The 23297-nt window shown below is 40.5% G+C and overlaps 1 protein-coding gene across 1 annotated transcript in view; it reads right to left on the reverse strand.

Annotated features, from left to right (window-relative positions):
• Nucleotides 1–23297, reverse strand: part of diaph2 (diaphanous-related formin 2) — a 411384-nt gene that overhangs the window by 94466 nt on the left and 293621 nt on the right. Inside the window, exon 26 of the mRNA XM_073486670.1 lies at nucleotides 15180–15304. Coding sequence (XP_073342771.1) covers nucleotides 15180–15304 — 125 coding nt within the window. The remainder of the gene's footprint in view (nucleotides 1–15179; nucleotides 15305–23297) is intronic.

Below are 23297 nucleotides of genomic sequence, written 5' to 3' on the forward strand. Positions count from 1 at the left end.
AAGGTAGGGAACAGACGCTGCATCGCCTGTAAATCCTGCAATAATGGCTAAAGTGACATTAAATAACACAGGGACTAATCTTCTTCATGGGGAATACAGTTTCAGTCAAACTGGCTCCAGCAGAGTGCTTTTTGGCTATTAGCACAATATCCAAAATGGAGGGCTTTAACAGGATGGAAATGGAGAAGCAATTGGTGGAATAATTCTGTGAAGAATGCCACAAAGTCTAATGCCATCATTAACACACTGGCACTATGTATCACCAACCTTGCCATATGATTACACATTCAGCTCAGACAGCGCCCTGTGCCATAGTCACGACTGTGATATTTAGCACGGAATAAATTTTTTTTTAAAAAGACAACAAACTGAACATTTTTCCTGCACGGAGCCTAAGGGTTGGACGGGTGAAATTCAATCCACTTTTTTTCCCCCTACCTGTTAGAAATCTATTAGAGGCCAATAAGGATGCTGAAGGGAGAAGGTTTGAGATATTTCAGGTCAGCCTCGGAGGTTAATTGTTGAGTCGTCTGTCTGGTCAGTGAGGGGATCACTGTGTGAAACCAATCCTGAAGGCGGGGGATGAACGGTGAGTGTGGATGGCATTCAGGAGATTAGAGCAGTTGATGGGAGAGGCAGAGGGAGAGTGAAAGGGAGAGAAAGAGGAGGGAAACATGAACCCATAGACCTCAAATCAACACTTTCACAAGACTGCCAATGCTAAGTGGGTTTAGACATACACTTAATGGGCTCTGAGAGCGGTTATGTGTAGCCAACAAGGACATTGAGGCTAGCTCTACTCAAGTTTAAAGTACAGGATGTGGTTTAACCTTTGTGTCAAGTAGAGATAGAACAGGAATGTTAATCAAGAATAACTACTCCACCTACTACCTATCACCTACTGCAACATAAAAAAAAACACCAAAAAAAAACAAAAAAAAAACATATGGCACGTGCACAAGACAACCTGCACCACCCACTCGCTCCCCTCACTGAGGTAATTAAAGATAATCTGCTGAACAGAGGAGACAAACTGATTAGAGTCCAGCTTAATCACATCCACTGAAACCTCAAGGAATTCCCATTCAACTACTGCTACCCCTGTTTTCTGTGTTACCATTTTAGAATAAACAAATACAGACATAAAAATGAAATGACAAAACAAAACAACAAGCGCCGAGGTTGGCAATGAGGAGTTTTTTGTTTTTTGTTTACTTTGTTCTGATGAAGGTCAAATTAAAATGTAGAATGTAGGCAGCGGCAGGGTGATGATAAATATTTGGCTGTCTGTTCAGATGTACAGTGAAAAGACATGGCCCTCCTGTGGGCATCGCTCCACATCTCTCTGGCCGCCTCCACGCCAGTCCCATTTCACAACTTGTTCTACATCTGTGACACATAAACACACACACACAGACACACACACATAGCTCTCACATATACGTGAATGCACCGAGGCACTTTTCTCTCCCGACACTCACACATACAGAATGTCCCTCATCACCTTGCTCAGAGATGAATGAGTTCGCCACTGTCCTCAATCATTTTAATCACTTCAATGGAAAACGCCTCATTCACGGGCTATCATTCTGCACTGCCTCGCAGCTATCTCATGTATACACATTCTTACACCCTCCCCCCCACCCTCTCACACAGACACACACAAACACAATGACTGTCACTCCCTGATAGCACAAACTCTGCATAACCCCCTCGACTAACTTCCTGGCTGATATCTATATGCCTGATGACAAATATTACTTTACAGTTGTGATTAACATATAAGGAAATACACACCTGCCAAATATAAAGTGAGACAGCTGCAAGAGCTCTTTCACTCTGAACCAAAGGAACTGTTTAATCGTACATAGGCAACTATTACATAGGCAACTACTGTTTTTTTTATCAAAAAAACAACTAATTGCTGAATTTCAATCTGCGTGATTCCACTTTAAGCTACTTACACTGAGTAGTGTAGAGTGAGGGTCATTTTGAATAAATAAAAAAGAAAATAAGACTTTTACAAAGAGCAACAAACAGTCCTGTAATTAATATTCATGATGGTAATATTGCTGGGGGGGCTTAAACTGGGGTTGACCTGAATGTTCCAAAGCGCGGAAGCTTCATTTGTAACCATGGCAATCCAAGCTGTGGCAAGGCTAAAATTAGACTGAGAATTAAAATTATTTTTAATGGCGCTCTCAAATCTTCCTTGGAAAATGGAGGATGGTGGAATCCATTACTGTTTTTTGGGACCACAAATTGTGCACTTTCCGAATTTCTGAGCACGTGAGCTTGTACGCTGCCACGGGAGCACGAATTGCAGCCGCGTGCTTCAGACTTATTTAAGCAACAGAAGATTAGATTCAAAGGCTGAAAAAAAAAATGTGTTGATGGCAACAAATGCATTGAGACTGAACCATGCTGTTTTTTTGTGCCGGCCAGAAAGAAAAGGAAAATAAAACAATTATACTAAAAGGTTAGAGAGTGATGATGAGGGGTGATCAAGTAGTTCGAAGGTTCAAGTGGTCGATTACAGGCTTTTTTCGAGCGGAGAGCAGCATTATGAGTTTGTGCATGATGTAATTATAATAAGATGCAACTTTGAAAGCATCGTTGTAGAACTGTTGGCTGTCTTCCTATGTGCATAAATGAACACGCTTTAAATAATTGAAACGTATAGGGGGGTGATAATAGCGAAACATGTTGTTACTTTCCCTGATTCAATTACAAGTGTTTTCCAAGTCTATCTCTGTTTGCAACTGAATTAAAGAGGAGCCACGTGGTACAGGGACAAAACATCCACATTGTCACCCTTTAAAAACTGTCACTTTATGCATTGAAGAAATTCAGTGTAAAAAGAGTCAGAGTCACATTTTTCACATATTTCATTTTAACCAGTCTTTAAAAATCAGATTTGTACATAGAAACTGTAGGAGTAGGGCAATGGAGCAAATGCAAATAGAATTACATTTCAGATGGAGCATCATGACCTTGCTCACAAAGGTTTAAGAATATGACCACCGGATCAAACAAGCCTGAGGCACCATAACCCCTGCTGTACTATCCATCACAAACATGCCCCAAGAGCACATTCAGCCCACAGAGCGCATACAAACTGCAGTCAGTCATTCAGATTGCTCAAGTTATTCTTCATTTTCGATTGGTGCCATGATCTGCTCCTCTGTGCTGGAGCTCTTATTTGACTCCATTTTTAAAAACATGTGCATCTCCAACAGGTTGTGTTTTTTGATGATGGCGACCACACCATGTTGCTGTGCAACAACACCTCGTCACCACCGGGCTGTGGCAGCACCAAGCCAATGTGTCCCTCCAGTTAACAATTGTTCCTACCTACACCTCTGGATGTGTGTTTTCACACCTGTGCCTCTGCGACTTGTAACAGCAGGACACGTTGGACAGAAATGTGCTTGAATGTGCATTACAGTTAGCACCATTGTTAGTTTGTTGAAATATCTCTGCACTGTGGGCTTGCAAGGAAGAGGATTTGTATGTGTTAAAAAATTAAAAATAGAAAAACAATATGAAAAACATATTTTGACAAACAATCTCATTATCACACAGCAGTTCTGGTGTAGAGGTGTGAAGTGGGAGGAGCTGCATCCAAATGCATTTTTTACCAACTGTAAATTAGCATATAATTGTTTGGTGAGCTGGTTCTAAATACTATATTACCCATCAGCCTCAGCGGCTGTTGCCATAAAGACAAATCTCGCCAGAGGTGCAAATTGGAGCTGAAGCTTAATCAGATCATTTCCTTATTGTTGAGTTCAAATGTATTATTAGGTTTCTGTAATGCACAATCATTAGCTACAGCTAGCTGAATGCTTCCCATCAGAATGCTTCACAGGAGTTTTACATCTCTACTTATGTACGCAAGCTTGTACTTTCCACCTATTATTGAAAAAGTAGATATGATTTTATGATGAATCAACCTGCTCATCCAAACCTCAGATATGCTCTAACAGGAAGTCACCTAACAGTGTCTATGCAGAAAATAAATTGCAGTTCGACTTGCAGAACTGCACCAAAATAATTTCTTCTTGCACAAAATTAAATTCAATTGCCATAACATTCACGAAACATGAGAAACCAAAGCATATCTATGTAAAGTGTGGTGGTATTTTAGCTTTATGTATATGTTCTGTAATGTGATTTAAGTGATGGTCTAAGAAAAAAAAAAAAAGTATACTAAAAGGCACGCCTTTCCACCTTTAGTCATGTTGCCTTTGTTTAAAATGACAACATCATATTGCAATTCTAACCTTTTCTTTAATTTATGTATTTATTTATTTTTTTCATTCATTTTTCGATCCACTGTATGTCCTCACAACCGGCACAGGTAGCCTTGAAAGTCGTGGCACACAAAAATAATAAAGAACAAAAAATAAAGGAGAGCAACAGCGAAAGAGACATATGGTCTCCATGGTTCTAACCCATGTTCTTAAGTTAGGATGGGAAGCTGCAAGGCATCAAGGCAAAAAGCCTAGGGATCAACCATAAGTCTTCATCACAGAAAGTCAATTCAAGGTCAGCTGCTGGCTCAGGTGCAGATGTCTCTCACACATCCCGGTTGCTGTTAAAGGACCGGACTTAGACCCACTAATACTATACAGTCTGTATGTGTGTGTCTGCGTGTGTGTGACAGTGAGAAAAATAAAAAAAAGGAGGGTGAAAAACATGTTTTTTTTTCTGAAACTTGAAAAAGTTTTATTTTCACGTTCACTTCTATTGCAGCTAACATCATTTTGGTAAACGCCTCACTCTGTCTGTTAATATAAACATCGGTGCAGCAGCCCGAGGTCCCTTTTCACGGCAAACTGGCTCATCTCATGTAATCATGTTCATGGAGAAGCCATCGTCAACACAACCACTAGCACTTCTAGAGGTCACCCTATCCATCCACGCTGCTAATTGGAGGTTAATTGTCAATAAAAACCCACACAGGCATGACTGTTGTTTTGACTCGCAGTATATTAGCCCTGCCGGTGACGGCTATAAAGATAGTTCTGAATACCCCATTTGCCGTGACACGCCTGACATATTACCGGTTTGATGCACTTGGAAAGAGGTAATGATCAACGTACAACACAAACAATGCAATTGCGAATGTGGGAGTGTGTGTGCACATATCAGGTAACATTATACTCAATGTGCCAGGTCAGTTATGGTCGTCTGAACCATATAGATACATGAGGTAACAAATTAGATGCACAGACGTAGCAGGCATGCAATATAGATCATTAACTATTTCAACTCTCGCTTTGCCTGTGATTGCTCCTAACCAAGCGAGTTACATGGAGCCTAGGAGCAGTCTATTGATTGGTTCAATTGACAAAACAGTCAATTACTTCCTGGGTATATTTATTGACCTGTAGGAAGAGGTGTTATGTCATGTGCCCTGGCATTTGTTTGGCTTGCTCAATCATGGGAGAACATTGCTCACCATGAAAAAATGCAGGATCTTATGATCGTTGTTAGGTTCATGCAAAGTTCATACATTACTTCCATTCCATTCAATTAAGACTTCAGTGCTGGTTGTCAGTATTGGAGAAAAAAAATAAAAGTTATTTTGAATCCAATAAAAGGATCAAGGTCCTCTGAATAGAAGATCAGCGGTACCAGTATTTTTCGCGAGTGCTTGAATGGAGAGAAGGGAGTATGGAGTTACAAGCCTCTCAGCACATGTCATCAGCACAGAATATCCTCCAAAAGCCGAAATTCAACAGTGTGTTTTGACAATTCTGTCTCGGCCTTGACTGGCAGAGAATGCCAGCCAATCCCCATTTGAAATGCGACAAGGAAAAACAAAGCCTGTCAGATTGAGTTGGAGAGATGTCTACTGAGAGCCACATGTGGTGGGAAACAGAGTCGGGGGAGAGGGAGACAGAGGCAGAGAGAGAGAGGGAGAGAAGAAACTGTTCCCTCTCTACATGACTCTGTCCCTGAGACACACGTCATGCTGCTCCCCCCACAGTGGGTGACTCTGACAGGATACTGTCTGTGCAGCATTCCCCCTCTGTGTGATTGATGAGCCTCATTTTGCCAATTAATGGAGAATCCCCTGTTGACTACCATCAGATTGCCGTTTGTAACTGTTAGTGTTTCTGACTGTCACAGATTCATTTTAATTAGAGATCTCTTTCTCCTCCGACTTTTCTATTGTGTCTCGAATTTGCAGAGCCGAGCGCACAGTGACATACTGGGTAAATGGCGCACTGTGCTATTTGCCGTCGTTAATTTATTCTCAAAGTGCATGGCTTAAACTGTTGAAGGCCAAATCTTTTTGAAGGAGTCAACCCTAATGTCGACCATATACCGTATCTTATAATCAATTAGCAAATGTGAAGCAATTAGTGCACTTTATTTGCATAATGAAGCGCCTAATTGCTCCAAAGCGTGCAATTGCAGTCAATAAGTTCGGCTAATCGCTTGTGGGGCCACGTATATGAGCATGCGGCAGGAGAGATGGCCTGCAGTCATGCAGACACAATGATCCCTTGGTCCTGTCAGGGGAAAGGACGGATAGCCACCACGGAGCGCAGTTAGAAATCAACGGCGAGCCCAATAGCAAACAGCAGAACAACACCGCATTCCCTCGACAGCATCGGCAACAAAGGAATAACATTACTGTGGAGAAAGGAGAGGAAGTGTTTGGGCATTAGTTTGATTTACATTTTAGAGAGGCTTTCAACTAGCACACACAGCAACTTCAGCTAATGACACTCAGGCCTTTTCATCAAGGACCTTTTCCCAGCTTTTTCGGGCACTGCCTCATAGCACTTTTTGCGATGAGGCACAATAAAGGGTGATACTAGGTAATATACTGCTCTGCACAGGAATAAATGTCAGCCATTCTATAATGTCTTCTCTGTACATTACCTACTAGCATTAAGTACATTTCACTCAGCTAATTTTACGATTAACTTTTGCTTAAGTAGCTGCATTATTATTATTTGTTAATACTGAATTCTGTGAATGGATATTGTAGGAGGCCATCTTTGTGCTACTTTGTCTCCATACATTTTCCTGTGTGTCGACCTGTGTCACTGAACTCATCTTCTATTGTGGAATCACATGCTGAAAAACACCGTAAACCCTCTGTGGCTCATATTTACTAGACAAATAACTCCAGTCACGTTTCCCTTCCACTTGCGTTTGATAGAATAATTTGCCAACAATGGGCCTGCCATTCAACTGAGTCTCAGGGATTTCATTAAAACATCAAATGAAAGTGAAATCATGAGCCATGACGGTGGAGAGTGGGGATGGCTAAGCAGAGAAGCGTGGCTGGTGTCTACTGCAGGATTAGAGCTCAGCAACAAGTGCTCAAGGGGGGCTTTGCATCAAACCCAGGAGCCCATGACAAATGAGGGCGGCTGGGCCTCTGTCTATTACCCTGCACTAAGCTCAGGCCTTTTGGGGAAGTAATGAGGTGCAGATTGGTGCTGCTGCCACTGGGTCCTTAGCCCGACTTTCTGTAGAGCAGAAATAATCACTGGAGACGTCAGCCAATAGGGGCGAAGCTTTACAGCAGCTGAGCAACACATGAAGACATGAAGATAAAACAGATTACCAAAAAAAAATATTTTCTTGTCACTACGCCAAACCCTGGCTGTTCACCTACAGTGTACTGCGCATTAACATTTAACCCTACACACTGTATATAAACCATTCACAACAAGCATAACAATGTATACAGTAGGTGTATAAGGAAGCATTTAGCCAGCAGGGAAAGCAAACCCTGAAACCCAAAAGGACAACACAATAGATCCCATAGGACTCCCTTCAGGACTGTATGGAGGCTTTATCAGTGGAATATGACAGGAGCAAAGGGGTAGATCCAGCTTACATCATGGGTGCACCCCGATGCCACGTCCCCCTCCTGCCCCTGGGAGCTACAGTCCACGAAGCCTGTCAGCAAGCTTACTCTACTGGTTAATAGAGCTGCCACGTCAGGCCGAGTGTCACAGCCTAACAAGGTACTGATTGGCAAACTACTAGGGAATTCACTCATATGACCAGAGGGCATCGAAATGGTCTTCTGTCTAGCAGTGAACACAGTGACATATTTTTTGGTGTATATTGTAAAACCTATCACTTGATTTTTTTGGGCTTCATCACAGCTGAATTTATGGCTGACGTGTGTCTCATGAGGCAGAGCTGTCAGAGCAAAATTCAAACATCTGTGTGCACACTTGTAGTTTGAATATATCAAATGTGGAGGTAGGATGTGCTGAAACTGCATTTCAGTAAATATTTTCATCTCCTCGCCTTCAAGCGTCACAAGGTTTAGGAGCCGAATTTTCAAATCTATACAATCAGTAATGTTTGTTCTGAGACTCTGTTAACTTCGTTCTGACTTGATCAGTATTGTGTGGATGTATTTTACACAATGACACGTAGAGTTTTAATTATTAATCAGTTATTTGATTGTCTGCTAATTTAATAATCAATCAATTAATTGTTTAAATGTATAAAATGTAAGAAATCTGCATTAAAATGTCTAAAAACCACTAGACCTTTGTTATATAATCTGTTGAGTTTTAGACTTCCAACAAAGTTCAAACCCAGAGAAATTCACAAGTTTACTCAATTTAATGGTGTGTTTCAATAGGTTGCCGGCGCTACTTCTGTGATAGAGAAGTCGTCGAGCAAGACTAAATTTAAGTTGAATAAAACTTTAAAATGCGAACAGTGTTCAGCCAGTCACACCCCAAAACGGAGTTCAGTTTCAGTATCTGCACACATATCTTTTGTTTGATAGCGATCCTCCTGGCAGCAGCAGAAGTTACTTATTGTACGTTAAAGTCATTTATCCAACAAAAGTGACAATCATTAGATGGTTGCGCCTTCTTAAGCGTGATGGCTTGCTTAGCTTTTCCTGCCTTACATACAACCAATTTGATTTAATTTGCATTGATTTTAGTACTAGCATAACAAAATGTAGTTTAGCATCTAACCAGACACTAAACTGCATAACCTGCATAACCAGTACGCATTCATATATATATATATATATATATATATATATATATATATATATATATATATATATATATATATATATATATATATATATATATATATATATATATATATATATATATATATATATATATATATATATATATATATAAACCAGAAAGAACAATAAACCAGTTTTACATTATCATATTATAGTTGAAAACTGCTTGTTTGCTGGACTTTTTCCTGATAGGATTAAGAAATCAATTCACTTGATTGCGATGGGGGACTGTCCTCATATATTTTATAAAGTGGATTTACTGGGAAAATATCGCAACTGACATTACAGTAATAAAAAAAGTACATTTTGTAAACTGCATTGGAACAGAGAGGGTGCTGCACTGTATGGATCTTGGCAGAGTGGTATGAGAATAGTACTGCAAGATATATTGTAGGTAAAGTGGGTTACACAAAAGCTATAAATACAAATGTTTTTCATAGTGTTTGTATTGTTTAATTGTCTCCCTCTGTGACAATGCCAGTTCATGCCTTACTTAAGGTAATTAAAAACTCTATATAAATGTACTGCATTTTATATTTGTTGTCAAAGGTAATGAGACAGCATTGAGTAAATAACAAAAACGAAAAAAACGCTTGCTTGGTAAGACAGCCACATAATCACCACAACCTTTTTTCATTTACATTTTGTGCCTTTTCTTTGCAGTAATCATAATTGGAATAACATTTTTTAATTTTAGCAAGCATTTTTACACACATACCTATTAAAATGTGTTAATTGAAATCCTAATATCTCCTTTGACATGCGAAATGCAACATGAAAGATGACTATTTGCTCCAGTGATTGCAATTTTCTGCTGTTTTATCCGAGTCTGGACATTCACGTTGAGGTGAGCGAAACAGAATTCAGGCAAAGGGAAGAGTGTTTAAGCACCTCTACTTATTTACACCGGTTTCCACTGAATTTTGGATAATTAAAAGGCTCCACGGTTTATCTGTGCTTCAGTTAATTGGCCACACAGTTTACAGTGAATTTCATTAGCGTTGGAAAACACTCTGGTTGGGGTTGGGGGGTGGGTGGGTGGGGAGGAAGGTGGTGATTAAGAGAGGGAGCTTGTGTGTGTGTGTGTGTGTGTGTGGCAAGGGAGGTGGTTGTTTGTGTAATTTTTTGCTTTAAAAATTGTAAGGAGCTGCTGAAAGTGCCACCAGCATCCTTTAACCTAGTTTTCTTATATACGAATGCGTAGAAATAAACATGATGATTCTGTAAATAATCTGACTTACTTCTCATTCAAACACATAAAGGTGCACTAAAGTGGGATAACTGCTCCAAACAACAACTGTGCCTCTCCAGACAAAACAAGCTTTTAACAGGGGGTGTTTCCGTGGCCTAAACTCGGCAACTTGCTAAATAGAACAATTGTTTTGCTAACAACCGTTTATTTAACCTTAAGTGCCTGGTGCCGATAGAGGAAGCCGCTGTACACCTGTACACAAACCGACCCTGAAGCTAACAGAGTCTCCAACTGGTGCCGTTTGACAAAGGCCATCCATAAACACATTGTAGAGAACCTCTTCCTTTGAAGTGTGAAGTAAATCAGGCTGAAGTCTCTGTGAACAACAAAAAGGTGGTACCTGTATAAATGCATCTGTCGATTTTTATACCACAAAGGTGCTATTACAGGCTAGCCCTGGGGCCAGGAAAAAGTGTGTCTGCGCTGACCCTGTGTGGGCGGACTAAGTTGGTGTGAGAGGCTGGCAAACTGTGTGGGCTTTGCAGGATCCCAGGACTTGAAGCTTCCTATTCGCCAACAGGTATCAATAACTACCGTAGGTCTGTGTGGCTGCTTGAACAGCTGCTTCTCATCATTGGCAGGAAACTGTCAAGGGACATGTCATTATGATAGACTACAAATCTGAAGTGCCTCAAAGAATTGGGAATAATAATACAACAAAGCCACATGTGTCTTGCTATCTGAGCTCCTCAGCTGGACAATGCCAGCCAGTCCTTGAGGATCTTAAAGGAAGGACACCAACGAGGAATTCTGGGTAAATTAGGCTAAATACATGGAGCGAGCCACTCAGCTCAATGCGCTTAGCCTTGTGGATGAATTCAAGAGCTGCAAGGACATTTTACTGGGGATCTCAATGCCTGTGTAACAATAGCACACGCTGAATTATTTGCAAAAAAATAAAAAATAAACGGTAGTGATAATATAGATAGTATAATTAAATTGTAAAATTGAAGAAGAAAGAACAAGAAAACAACTATTACATTATACTTATTTTCAGGTTCATTATTTTATTTTAGCTTACTACTAGAATAGTTCATATGCTTTTGGTTTTCTCATACTGTCCAGCACAGCAGCACTGTCTTCCCCCTCTGTATGAGAGGCCCAATACCCAGTCTGCTCTGATTGGTCAGCTCGCGCATGCCTGAGCTGGCACCACTACCCGTGTCTCCAATTGGCTCTGTCGTGTTTCCATCTTCTAGTTAGCTCCGCTTCTACCCTGAATGTAACCATGAATTATGCAAATGTGTGACATGGTGATGTAGTGATGACAAGAAGACACAGAGTTAAAGGCAGGACCACTCCTACTATTACACTTCAGGGGCAGTGGAGCAGAGAGGAGCTCCCACTGGCGCGGCTTTGGGCTTTTACAGTACATGCACAAGAACCTACAGTATATAACGGAACGGAAAAAAACAGAAAAAGCATAAAAGGCCTCCTTTAAGAGGTATAGGGTGGCTAACCTTGAAGCTAGGTATCACTTTTGTGAGACTGTTCTATTTGAATTGGAGTATTCTGAGAGAGAAAAAAATTAAGACTGGCGATATATGTTAGCGCAGTCTTATATATATTAATGAAACTGGCCCCAGAAGGCAGCTCCGTGTCACTCAGTGTGTGAAGATGGAAGAGAATGATGGGCTATGACTCTGGCCTTCTGGGAAATAAGAGGTTAAGCTAAATACCAGTGGGTTGGGTTAAGGCATTAAATACAGTGAGGGGAGACGTATTGGACACGTCCAGGCACCCATCAAGGTTCAGTCCGATCTCTCATCATTCCCATCGAGCCACCTCACAACCATTAATATTCCAGTATGCAGAGTTCCGCTCTAAGCCCCCAGCTCTACTCTATCATATCCAGCAGGAACTGCAGATGTGTGTGTGTGTGTGTGTGTGTGTGTGTGTGTGTGTGTGTGTGTGTGTGTGTGTGTGTGTGTGTGTGTGCGTGTGATGGTGAGTGTGCGTGTGGTAGCCATAGCCTCTCTGGTGAAATAGGGCTCTCTGGGGGCTTGTGCCTCAACTCTACAGCCTTTGTGGGCACCCATTACTTCTGACAGATAGAGATCACTAAACTGCTGAACAAACACCCCATTCAGTCATTTGCATACATTACAGTAATGGAAAGAGAAAAATGTATCAATAAAGCCAAATGAAGTGCTTCCACTAAGCTCTCCTTTTCTTTCTTTCTTTCTTTCTTTCTTTCTTTCTTTCTTTCTTTCTTTCTTTCTTTCTTTCTTTTCTTCTCTTCTCTCCTTCCTTCATTCTTCCTTCTCTTTCTGCTACCACTGGTTCTTGGCATGTATTTCTTTTATTATTGCATTGAATGATTTCCTCTGAAAAGTAAGCACAGCAGACGACACGTGCCAGAGATTTATCAGACTTTTGTTAATGGGTAAAACCTGATTTTTCTGAAGCCTAAACAAATAAGGAGCACTAATCATGAATGTTGAAACAAAAAAACAAACCTAATTTATTGTTGAATGTTTAATTAAAACTGCGCTGCTTTGGGCCACATATTGCATTTAAAATACCTCGCAGTGACCACGGCCACCTAAAATTAATCTCAGTAAAAAGCTGACGAGAGTCACGGTGAAACAGAGGCACATGTACTCACCTACTAGCACTGTAAATTAGTCTCTCTCTCTCTCTCTCTCTCACTCTGAGGAACACACATACAAGCACGCACACACACACACACACACACACACACACACACACAAACGCAGACTGACTCATTCATCACAGTGCCCAACAGTCAAGACAACAGAGCTTCACTTAACTTTTTCAGGGTTGCTCGAGCATCAAATGCATGACTTTTAGCTGTTGTTGTTCTTCCATCTGTCACGCTTCAAGGAACCAACATCCTTTTTTTTTTTTCATCCCGGGGAAAAGTTTAAAAAGGTATGTTTGCCTTGACTCTGCTATCTTATGTGTACCAAAGGAAATGTCAACCCAGAATATAGCACTGTATTTCACACTGTCATTGTTTCAACACTTAGCTGTGCAACACAGATTAGATTCTTACCTAAGCTACTAAAGCTACCAAAAACCTCAGCAAATGAAGCACAGCCTGTGCTCTCTTGCACGAAAAACAAGATCTAATATCTTTAGAGAGACACTGTTGTCCTGGGTGACAGACTTCAGAAAAGTGGGTTAAATTGAGACACGTGTACACAGATACAAAAATGTCCGAATATAACAAGGAAACCCGCAGCGATTCTAAAGGCAGTGAGCAAAACGTGATTGCAAACATATCTGTCCTGTTATAATGCAGCGTGAACATCAAGACAAAAAACAACTCGGAAGGAGAAAACATGTTTTCTACTACATGGGACAAAATAAACTACACCAAATACAAAACTCTGCACAGAGGAACTAAAATACTCCTGACAGCTGACTGAGAGAACAACAGAGCACCCACTTTTCATCACTTGACTTCCTGTGCCTCCAAAAAATAGAACAGTGAAAATTGATGATTAATTATGTACAACTAATAGCAATTCTGCCACTTGTAAAATGAAGTGAAAGGAAATTACTAAATCACTAAGCATTCTGAAAACACCCCAAAATGGAACACAACACAGATGGAGAATGAAATATATATATGCTTGAGCTTTTCTTACTGATGGCAACTTTAAATACGGCAAGAACAAAAATAGATCTCATTAAATCCTCCCACGCCTCCTTCCCGGCACCAAAACTCGATCAGGTGGGATGAGGAGAATGGGCAGAGAGGAGGAAGTGGGGTGTTTCGGGTCATGGCCAGCCAGCCTTCTCTCTGCCACACTCTGGGGAGGAACTCCAGACAGTGAGGGAGAGCCATGCTGCAGTATATCTACACTTCTCCATTTCCTCTCACTCAAGCCTCTAGTTCCCGAAGGAACCTGGGAATCGATACTGACATCGGGGGGCAGAGTAGCTTTCTTGCCTGCCTGCTCTGCCTCCGAGCCGCCGATGCCGCCGCCGCCGCCTGGGAGGTCTCTGCTTCAGTTTTTTTAATTACACAAATTTAAGTGCCCTTCTTTGACTGGGAGCAGATTGTTAATGTGTTAGGAGGCTATTACTCTTATACCACCCAATGTGCAAAGTCAGCCTTAATAAATCTCAGACAAAAGGAAGCAAAAATCAGGTTAAATGCTGTCTTACGTGTGAGCGTCAAGCATATGCAAACACCTACTCACTTGTTCAATTACTCTTGAGTAATCCTTTCTTTTCTTAATAATGCTGGGGACAAACAAAGAAGACGCTGCTGACTGCTTTACTGTTTTTTTTTCCTTCCATGAAAGGCACCCTAGCCTCAAGGTATTGAGTGATTTCCACCATTGATCAAACCTATACAGTGAGGACCTTTCCTCTCAGACAGGGCATTCAAGGAAGTGCAGAGACATGGCTAATTCAATTTGGGAGCAGAGATGCTTGGGTTTAAGTGAAACACTCTGTTATCGAAAGAGGAGAGGTGCCATGAGAGAAGATAGTGCACGGATGGTTGTGTGGAGAGGCTCGTGGCCGGTCAAGAGATGAAATCAGGGATATGCGATAAGTTGGTGTGAGGGGCTAGAGCCCCTATTAGAGTCCCCCAGGGGACCAGCAGCGGTGGCAGAGCGCAGTAAAAATAGCCACAGGCGTGATTTCACTCTCGGGACCCAGGGAGGAGTGAAGAGGGAGATCCGATCAACATCTCACAGCAAGGCAGCCAGATCCATTCCCCAAGTTCCCTTGGGTGCCACCTATCACACCAAGTGACTTAAACTGCTTACCTCTGCCAGGCAGAACACAAACAGCTCACACTTCTGTCGACAAAATAGTAGATGCGATATCCTAAGAGTACATACGCCTTTTGAGGAGCAAATTTATGTGCACGAAAGCACACAACAAAAAGGATATCGACATCTTTTCCACAAACTTATCTTGTTGGTCATCCATCTTGGGGAAGTTCTCGATGTCGTTCTCAAGCCTCACGATGTGACGTTCCATGGTGGTCAAACTGCTTTTTAAGATCTCAGCAGACACTGTCGAAAAAAATGAAACAAAAAAAGGATAATTTAATTTCAATTAAGACTCATAACAGGCTCGATGACAGGTTTCTGGAAATGGGACATGATGGAAACAAGACAGCTGCCTGTGAACTTCGTGAAGGTTTACAATAAAAATTAGCTACGACTGAGTTGGACTGTATGTTGTGACATACTGACTCCTGCATAATCCATTTGTGTGTGGCCTAGAAAGCAAGCGTGTGTAACTGTGTGTGCACAGTGTGTGTGTGGCTCATTAATCAGTCTGTAATCACTGTTTGCAGAGTTGCTGTGGAATCCACAGTATTCAGATCAGGCCTTTCAAGTGGAGACTTCAAACAGAAAGCAGCGTCTTAGGGGATCAGACGGGACAGGAGCATGGATGGATGGTACCATGTTTAGGTTGCTGTTCAGGGTTTAGTTTTATTGACACACACAGACACAATCTTGGACACGCACATATATGTAACTGGTCTCAAAGATGAAAGAAAAAAAACAACATGAAATTAAAAGTTTTATGCAGAAAGTCGGTGTTTAAAACCTGCTCCATGACCTCTTTCATGATAAACCTTCATAGTATGAGTATTTGAATTGCAGCCATACATTTCGCTTACACAGTTTCACATGCTTTGTTATTCCATTGCAATATTGACTGCATTAAGCAAAAACCTTCTCTAACAGTTTAATTTCAATTTAAATGGCTTTTCATAATCTTTCACAACTAAAGGCCTTGGTCTTTCATGAACAAACCTGAAAATGTAAATTAAAAAAAAATTTAAAAATCATTGCCAAAGCCTTTTTAACTATTTTGTTGAACTTTATGTTCCAAGGCAACATTGTACTGTATCGGGAAGATATCGAGTAGTTATGGCAAAAGTTTTTCCTGGCGAAAGTTGATTACAATCTAGGGAAAATAAGTATGTCTATTTTTCTCTTTAACACTACGACACACAGGAGAAACATTCATTGAAACTCTGTTTCAATGGAAGGGTCACAGGTTTGTGAAAGACAAAAAAAAAAATAAATAAAAGATCCTTCTTGAGAGCGTTAATGTGTCAGCCTTGAGTTCCAATGTGTTGGCTCAACATAAACAGATAAGCAAACAGACGGCAATCATACTTAAAACTCCCTTTGCAAAAATAAAGATACAAAACAATAAGCATGCATGCACAGTAACTGGCCCGCATTGATTTTGCAGCTAGTCAGTTTGACATGCTTCAGAGAGACAGAGACTGATGACAAAATAAGGCACAGAAAAGGACAGATCTCTTCAACATTTATAATTTCACCCCTGCAAACGTCACATCTGCAAGGTTAGTCCATTCACCAGACTATCTGAATCTACCTACTATCTGAAGAGCTGAGGTAGTGAGGAGAGGGTAATGGACAAGCTGTCAAGAGATGTGGCCTTAGTAAAACAAGAGTCAACCTTGTCATGCTTTACGTTAATTCCATAGCTTGGATTTGCTCTTTTTTTCTCATTTTCTGACAATAAGACTGGATGTCAAGACTATAGATCGCATGCACTCCGAGCACACCGACACAACCTTCAACCTTGATACAAATCTGAAGTGCACTTCCACTGGAAAGCACAAACAAACACAGAATCACATTCGCAGAAACACACAAACTATCCAGTCCAGAAGCAATACAATAAGACTGAGGCTGAGGTCAGTGTAATTATTAGACTTTGCAGCTAGCTGACTGGCTGGACGGATCCAGTGACTGGGAGTTTCACAATCCCTCCTCTTACATTCTCACAGAACTGACTCCCGGGGGTGACAGTGAGAAAACCACACTATCACATACCCTGTTTCTCCACTGATGGGGCCTCTGAGATACACACACGCTCTTGTCACTATGATCTCAGCCTTACTAATGGTGAAAAAAAGAAAATGAACAGCGCGGTAGGTGGGACAGACGGATGCAAGGAACGAAGAACGTTATATTCGCATGCATGTGTCGAGCCACGGGAAGGTCTTCGTCATCCATTGTGGATTTTGAGAGCTGCTTGTGGCACGGGCAATAGTACTGAGTAATAATTTGGCTGTAACACTGATCATAGTAACCATGGTAGCCAAGAAAGAGTGGCTCAAGCGAACTGCGATGGTGTTTCAAGGGAGCCATTTACAGGATCAGAGTGAAGCCATGGGACTACAATACAGACTGTTCTTTACATGGGAATTACTTATCGTTGAGACAAACTGGCACACAAAAATGTAGCAGCTGAAGTGTAGTAATGTTTTGCTTATCAAAGAAAGCAATCTTATCATATATATATTTTTTTTAATGGTATGGGTATGTTTATGCTTTTTAGAAATACATAAGAGCAAATCCCTTCTTTGCTCTAATAATCTAGTGTCTACTGAATCTAGCATGGACTCTTCTGGGATATCATTAGTAAAATTACCACAAAAAAAAAAAAAAGGAAAAAAGCTGCTATTTTGCGGGGGTACAAAACACGGCAACAGTGGTATCTTCTGAGTACACATTTCAAGTGGATCAGAGGAGAAACAGAGGGGATAGAGGGGGTTGTATATTCTGCCTTTACAGACCGAAAGGATTTCTGAAACATGTAAAATTATTCTAATGACTGCTGTCAGCAAGGCCTTCCAGTGTCTTTCAATGACACAGAAAAAAATATCTCTCTCTCCAGGTTTCTAAGCCAGCACATGCACACAGTTTCTTCTCAGGTAACATAGCATTTCTTTTCAGTTGTCTTCTTGTATGCTTTAGTTGGCTACGTTCTTGTCAAGCAAAAATAAAAAAAACAAAAAAAAAAAACAGCTGTGGTCAACATCCTTCAGTTATTGATATGAGCGCTGTAATACTGGCCCCCTGACGCATTACTCACAGCTATGAACAGAAGACAGACAAAAAGTATTTCATTAAGCTTTGCCCCCGTTTCCTTCAAATAAACTGCCAAGGAAAAATACTGTGTGGCTCATGACACCAAATCAACTGCTATAATGTGAAGATGTCAACTTTATATGCAGTCATTTGTGGAAGGGGGCAATTTTCATTTTGATTTATAGACAAATAATACCAATCTTTCATCCAGTGCTCTTGCGACGCCGCCAAAGGTTACAAAGGAAATTGAGATTTATTTTGAACGTTGCTGCCAACGTGGAATAAAAGATCAAGTTTTAAATAATGTAAACACTTGTGAAAACAAAGACAAATGCAACATAAAACTAAAGGAGAAGGTCGTTCATAAATGCATTCATCACCTTAGTCAATTTAGTGTATGTTTGCGGGTGTGTAGGATGGGAGATGAGGAGGAGAGAAGGACAAACAGACACGCAGAAGAGGTGCATAAACAGAGAAGGTCAAAAGATGTATAAACCTTTTTTTTTAGAAAATATCCTAAAAGATTTAACATTGTGTAACTAAATGAAAATATCTTTTTCCACATGAATGTTAAATTGAGCTTTTAAGATAAGGGGAGGAGCGTGGGTGACAAGGTTTGTTGGATTATTAGGATCCTGATTTATTGCTGGAAATTGATGCCAAACAAAACTAATGCCGAGCTCACACAACAATTGTAACCTTGCTTATTCATTCACTACAAACTGGCACTCATTTCATACGTGGAAACTCCTCAAAGATGAGAATGAGAATCCAAAAAAACATTGGTCAGGGAGCCATGCAACAAGCTACAGGACAAGGGATAGGGAAGGGGAGGGGTCGAGAAGGAGAAACAAAAGTGCGCCGGAGCAGTAGCCAGACATCAACTTTGTCTTCCGTCTTTTTTCGCTGCAAATCAGCAACAGTTTGGACGGCTCATTTGACCATACACTTAGGAGACCACTGTCTATGTCCAGTGTGACACCAAAAGTCAACAGAAAGTTATTTTAACTTAGGAACAGTGTTAAGTTGCATCACGTTATGGAACTGATATTACATAAGTAATGTAGTTTTTTTTAAGTCAAACCACAATGTTTTTCTAAACCTAACCAAGAGTCACGTTGTTTGAGTCACTAAATCGACCGTTTCAGTCGTTTAGGTAACATTTTGGATGAAACAATCCCGTCCCGTGGAGAGTATCACTTCTGGCATGTGTTTTCTTGACAAAATGTAGTTTGGAGACGAGACAGACTCATCGCGTATTCCTCATAGTGAAAGATCACGCAATGTCTTACACCCTGTTGCTGGTCGTCGTCCGTTCCTGATTACAAGACAGAAAGCTGTGTAATGTGAACAGTGCAGCAATCTCGTGACTTTAAAATGAGAAAATACGAAAAGTCTGTACTACTATTAGAGTCTTTGCAAAATTCAGCAATAGTTGTTGAGATCTTTCAGCCTGGACCAAAGTGGTGGACCAACAAACTGACTGATAAACCAATGGAAATTCCCACATAAGTAGCGTGACTAGAAATTCCAACACGAACAAATGGACATACAATTTTTATCTAAATAAGTCTGTTTCTTTCTTCGATAAACTGTTTGTCTACAGATAAATTAAGTCTGTTTGTCTGAGGGGTGTGTGGCCGTGATAACATCAGCACTTCAATCATTTATAAAAACTCTTTCAAGCTTTAGAGATTATAGATGTTAAAACCTTTAAGAGCCTTGAAGAAGTAATCTTACCATAGCTTGTTATCTTTTCCTCAGACCTCCTCTTACAGCCTCTTTGCATATACAACATCGTGTGTAAAGACGGGACGACCTTGAGGGGTCTCCACACATGACCAGCCACACATAATGTCTGCCAAGGGGCATATTCATCACATCAGGCTAAAACTGGTTATTGATCAGCAGGGATGATACCAAGACAGTGATGAATCGTACGTCTGTGTAAGAACGTTTTGTAAAAATCATTTATTTCAAATACCCCTTACCCTTTTAAAATGACTCTGAATTACATCCCCCCCCCCAAAAAAAAAAAAAAAAAAAGACACGTGCTTTGTCTTTTTTCATTAAACTGTTGGTGGCACCTGAAAGTGAATAGGAAATGAAGAGGGAGGCAGACTGGAGTACAGCAGAGGAATGAGACAAAAGGATAAACACAACTCTATGTGTTCCCCTTTCAGCAGGAATCAAAGCGGCTCCGGTTGCAGGAGTGAAAGTAATATTGTTGCTGTGACAAAGCAGTGGCATTGTTCTTTCTGATTACCTTGCATCATGAGATGTTAAAAACAGCAGGCAGGAGAAAGTGGCAAATGAGGAAATTTAATGGACAGCATAAACAAAGGAGACGGAGTAAACCTTGTGGCACAGTATTAATTGTAAACATTATGGTGCATTTTATCAGCTTGTTTTTTGTTGTTTTCGTGCAGTGCTTTATTAGGGGGGGAAAAAAAATATTCAAGTCACTTATCTATTTGTAAATAATTAAATGCACTACTAATGTTCCCCTATAAATAATTACACACATATGGAAGAATTATATTGTTACATCATACCAGAAAATAGAGACAATGTCGGTGGCAGACGATGTCATTAATTTTACTCAGTGGACACAAATCCACACTGCACAAACAATCACAAATGCAATTTCCCATCAATGTTGCGCTAATTGTGTGCACATAAAAGGGTAAATCCTTGTTACTTTTGCTCTATTTCCTCTTTTAATTTGCATTTTCCTGAAGCCCTCCATGTAAAAGAACTGTTATCATAATGAAGGATTTGGGGTTCTGATTAGAGCTGATGCCCCTCCCCGGGAGCAAAACCATAGGGTTAAAATATGTAATGGTTAATCTGCAAATGCCTACTGCAGCTATGATCACAGACTACAGCCTTTTCAATAAATCAAGATGCAATTAATATTTGGGGGGGATTATTATATTTAATCTAATGATAGAAAACTTAAGTGAGAACTGATGAAGTCCCATATGTTACATTATTTTATACCACAACAGAATACGTGCATTACTAACAGCACATCAGCGGTGCTATTATATTAATTGCTGTAACATTCATTATTACAGCTACAGCTCGCAGTGTAATGCAGTATTTATTTTACCTCCTTCCCAGCCAACACAGGTATCTTTATATATATATATATATAAAAAAAAAAAAAAAACTAAAAAAAATCATATTATAGTGTGTTATCCTATATTCTAAAACTGCAAAATCTAATGGAAAGGAGTGGAGCGCATGGGCATTAACCCAAGAAGAATAAAACATGCCACAAGGACTAATAATAACACGATTTTGAAATTACAACATTTGAAGGGAAGTATGGGCTGCAGCCAAAGAGCGAGAAGTAAAGCCAGACACCGAAAAACCGCACTTTACTGTAACTCACACTCTGGAAGGAAGCCCTTGTTTACAATGGGGGTCATGTCTGTGAGACTTTATTGCTTTCGGCAGCCATCAGAGCTCCAGCCCAGTGCCAGATCTCTGGAGGAATTACAAATGGAGTCAATTACAATATATTTTGATGCATGGGAAAGTTTAGACATTGACCTGAGGTGATGTCAATCCCCCAGGAAGTGCTGAGGAAATCAGTCAGGGTGATGTGCTGGTGCTATATGTGAGTCTGTGCCCTCTGCAATAAAAAGAATAAGGAACTCACAGGGGCACAATGGTTTACCTCCTCTCTCCTGACAATCAACCACCTAAACGCTCGTCATGCACTTACTTGAAGATGGTCATTTCTCCTTGCCAAGACATATTTTTCTGTGATGTTGTTATGATACGTTTCTGGTGTCACACAAACAAGAGAAAGGTAAGAGATAGGTGTCGGTGGGTGGTTGTGGAGCCTATTTTTTCTTTAAAAAGGCAAGGCACTCTGCACATGAAAGATACCGATGGGATACAGTATGAGTGACCGTAGCCCGAGGTGCCAAGTGTGTGTTGTCTGTTTTGATGCATGTTCACGCGATATTATTGTCAGTGCTTGCTGGCTCGTTGAAATGAGTGAGCTGTCGAGTGAAGTAGATGGAGCTGGAGGATGTGTTTGAATAAAAACCTCAGCTCTCTCCTCATCAAGGTAAATTAAGAGATGCATACTATCTGATATCTTTATGAAAGCCACATTTGCTAGTACAACAACCAATTAATTGCCGTTTGCTAATGACTGCTAAGTGACTAAATGACTGATACAACTGCATTTAATTAATAATCAATTAATGACCACTGTCTTGCAGTCATCAACATTGACTGAATAAATAAATGCAAACAAAATGATATGGGTAAGCAACAGACTTGTGATATTAAATACTCTGAAGCAGAGCATTCACAGGAACGAGGAGATTCTGGGGGAGGGAAAGAATATGACTTGTGTGTGTGTGCAATAGACAGGAGAGATGCTCAGTGATGGGGGTGTGGCGGTCATAATAGCCTGCAGAGGTTGACTCATGCCTCTAACCTCATTCACAACTTCAAAGTTGCACCTTATCGCATAGCCGAGGCTATTTCACCTGACACCTCCGAGGGACACACTTCACTTGACATTTCTAGATCGGAGAGACCCAAAACCTTACTTGACTTATTGACTTGCCTGGGTTCTGAAAAATGCACTACCAAGAAATGGAAAGTATAAAGAATGTGGATGTAACAATATTACTCTGTATGTGCTCAAGAGCAATAATCAAAAAACAAAATGACCTGACTTTTAAATATTATAGATTAAGTATAACGACATCAATTAATATGCAGTGGCTGCAAGCAGCCATTATAAAGGTGTAAGCAAGCCCAAAGGCAAACACACACGCGCTCACACAAACGCAGATACCTGAGCACAGAGCAATTCTGCCTCACAACATGACCAATTTAATCTGACACACTTTGGAATCCCATCTGAGATATGTATATAAGTGTAATCGCTCTGAAATACCAGAAGGTTTAGATCTAAACATCTTTGTCATGCTGTCACCTTCATCTGTGTTTCAGTCCCTTTCTAAATTCTGTAATAATGAAAACAATAATAGTATAATAGTCTAATACCCAAATGCGAGAGGGTTACACAGGCTGTGTAGAATCCAGATTCCTAAAAAAATCGGGACGCTGTGTAAGACTTTTGTGTTTGCATTGTTCTTGTTGG

This window comes from Pagrus major, chromosome 18 (genome assembly GCF_040436345.1).
Source record: "Pagrus major chromosome 18, Pma_NU_1.0".
Taxonomy (NCBI): Eukaryota; Metazoa; Chordata; class Actinopteri; order Spariformes; family Sparidae; genus Pagrus; species Pagrus major.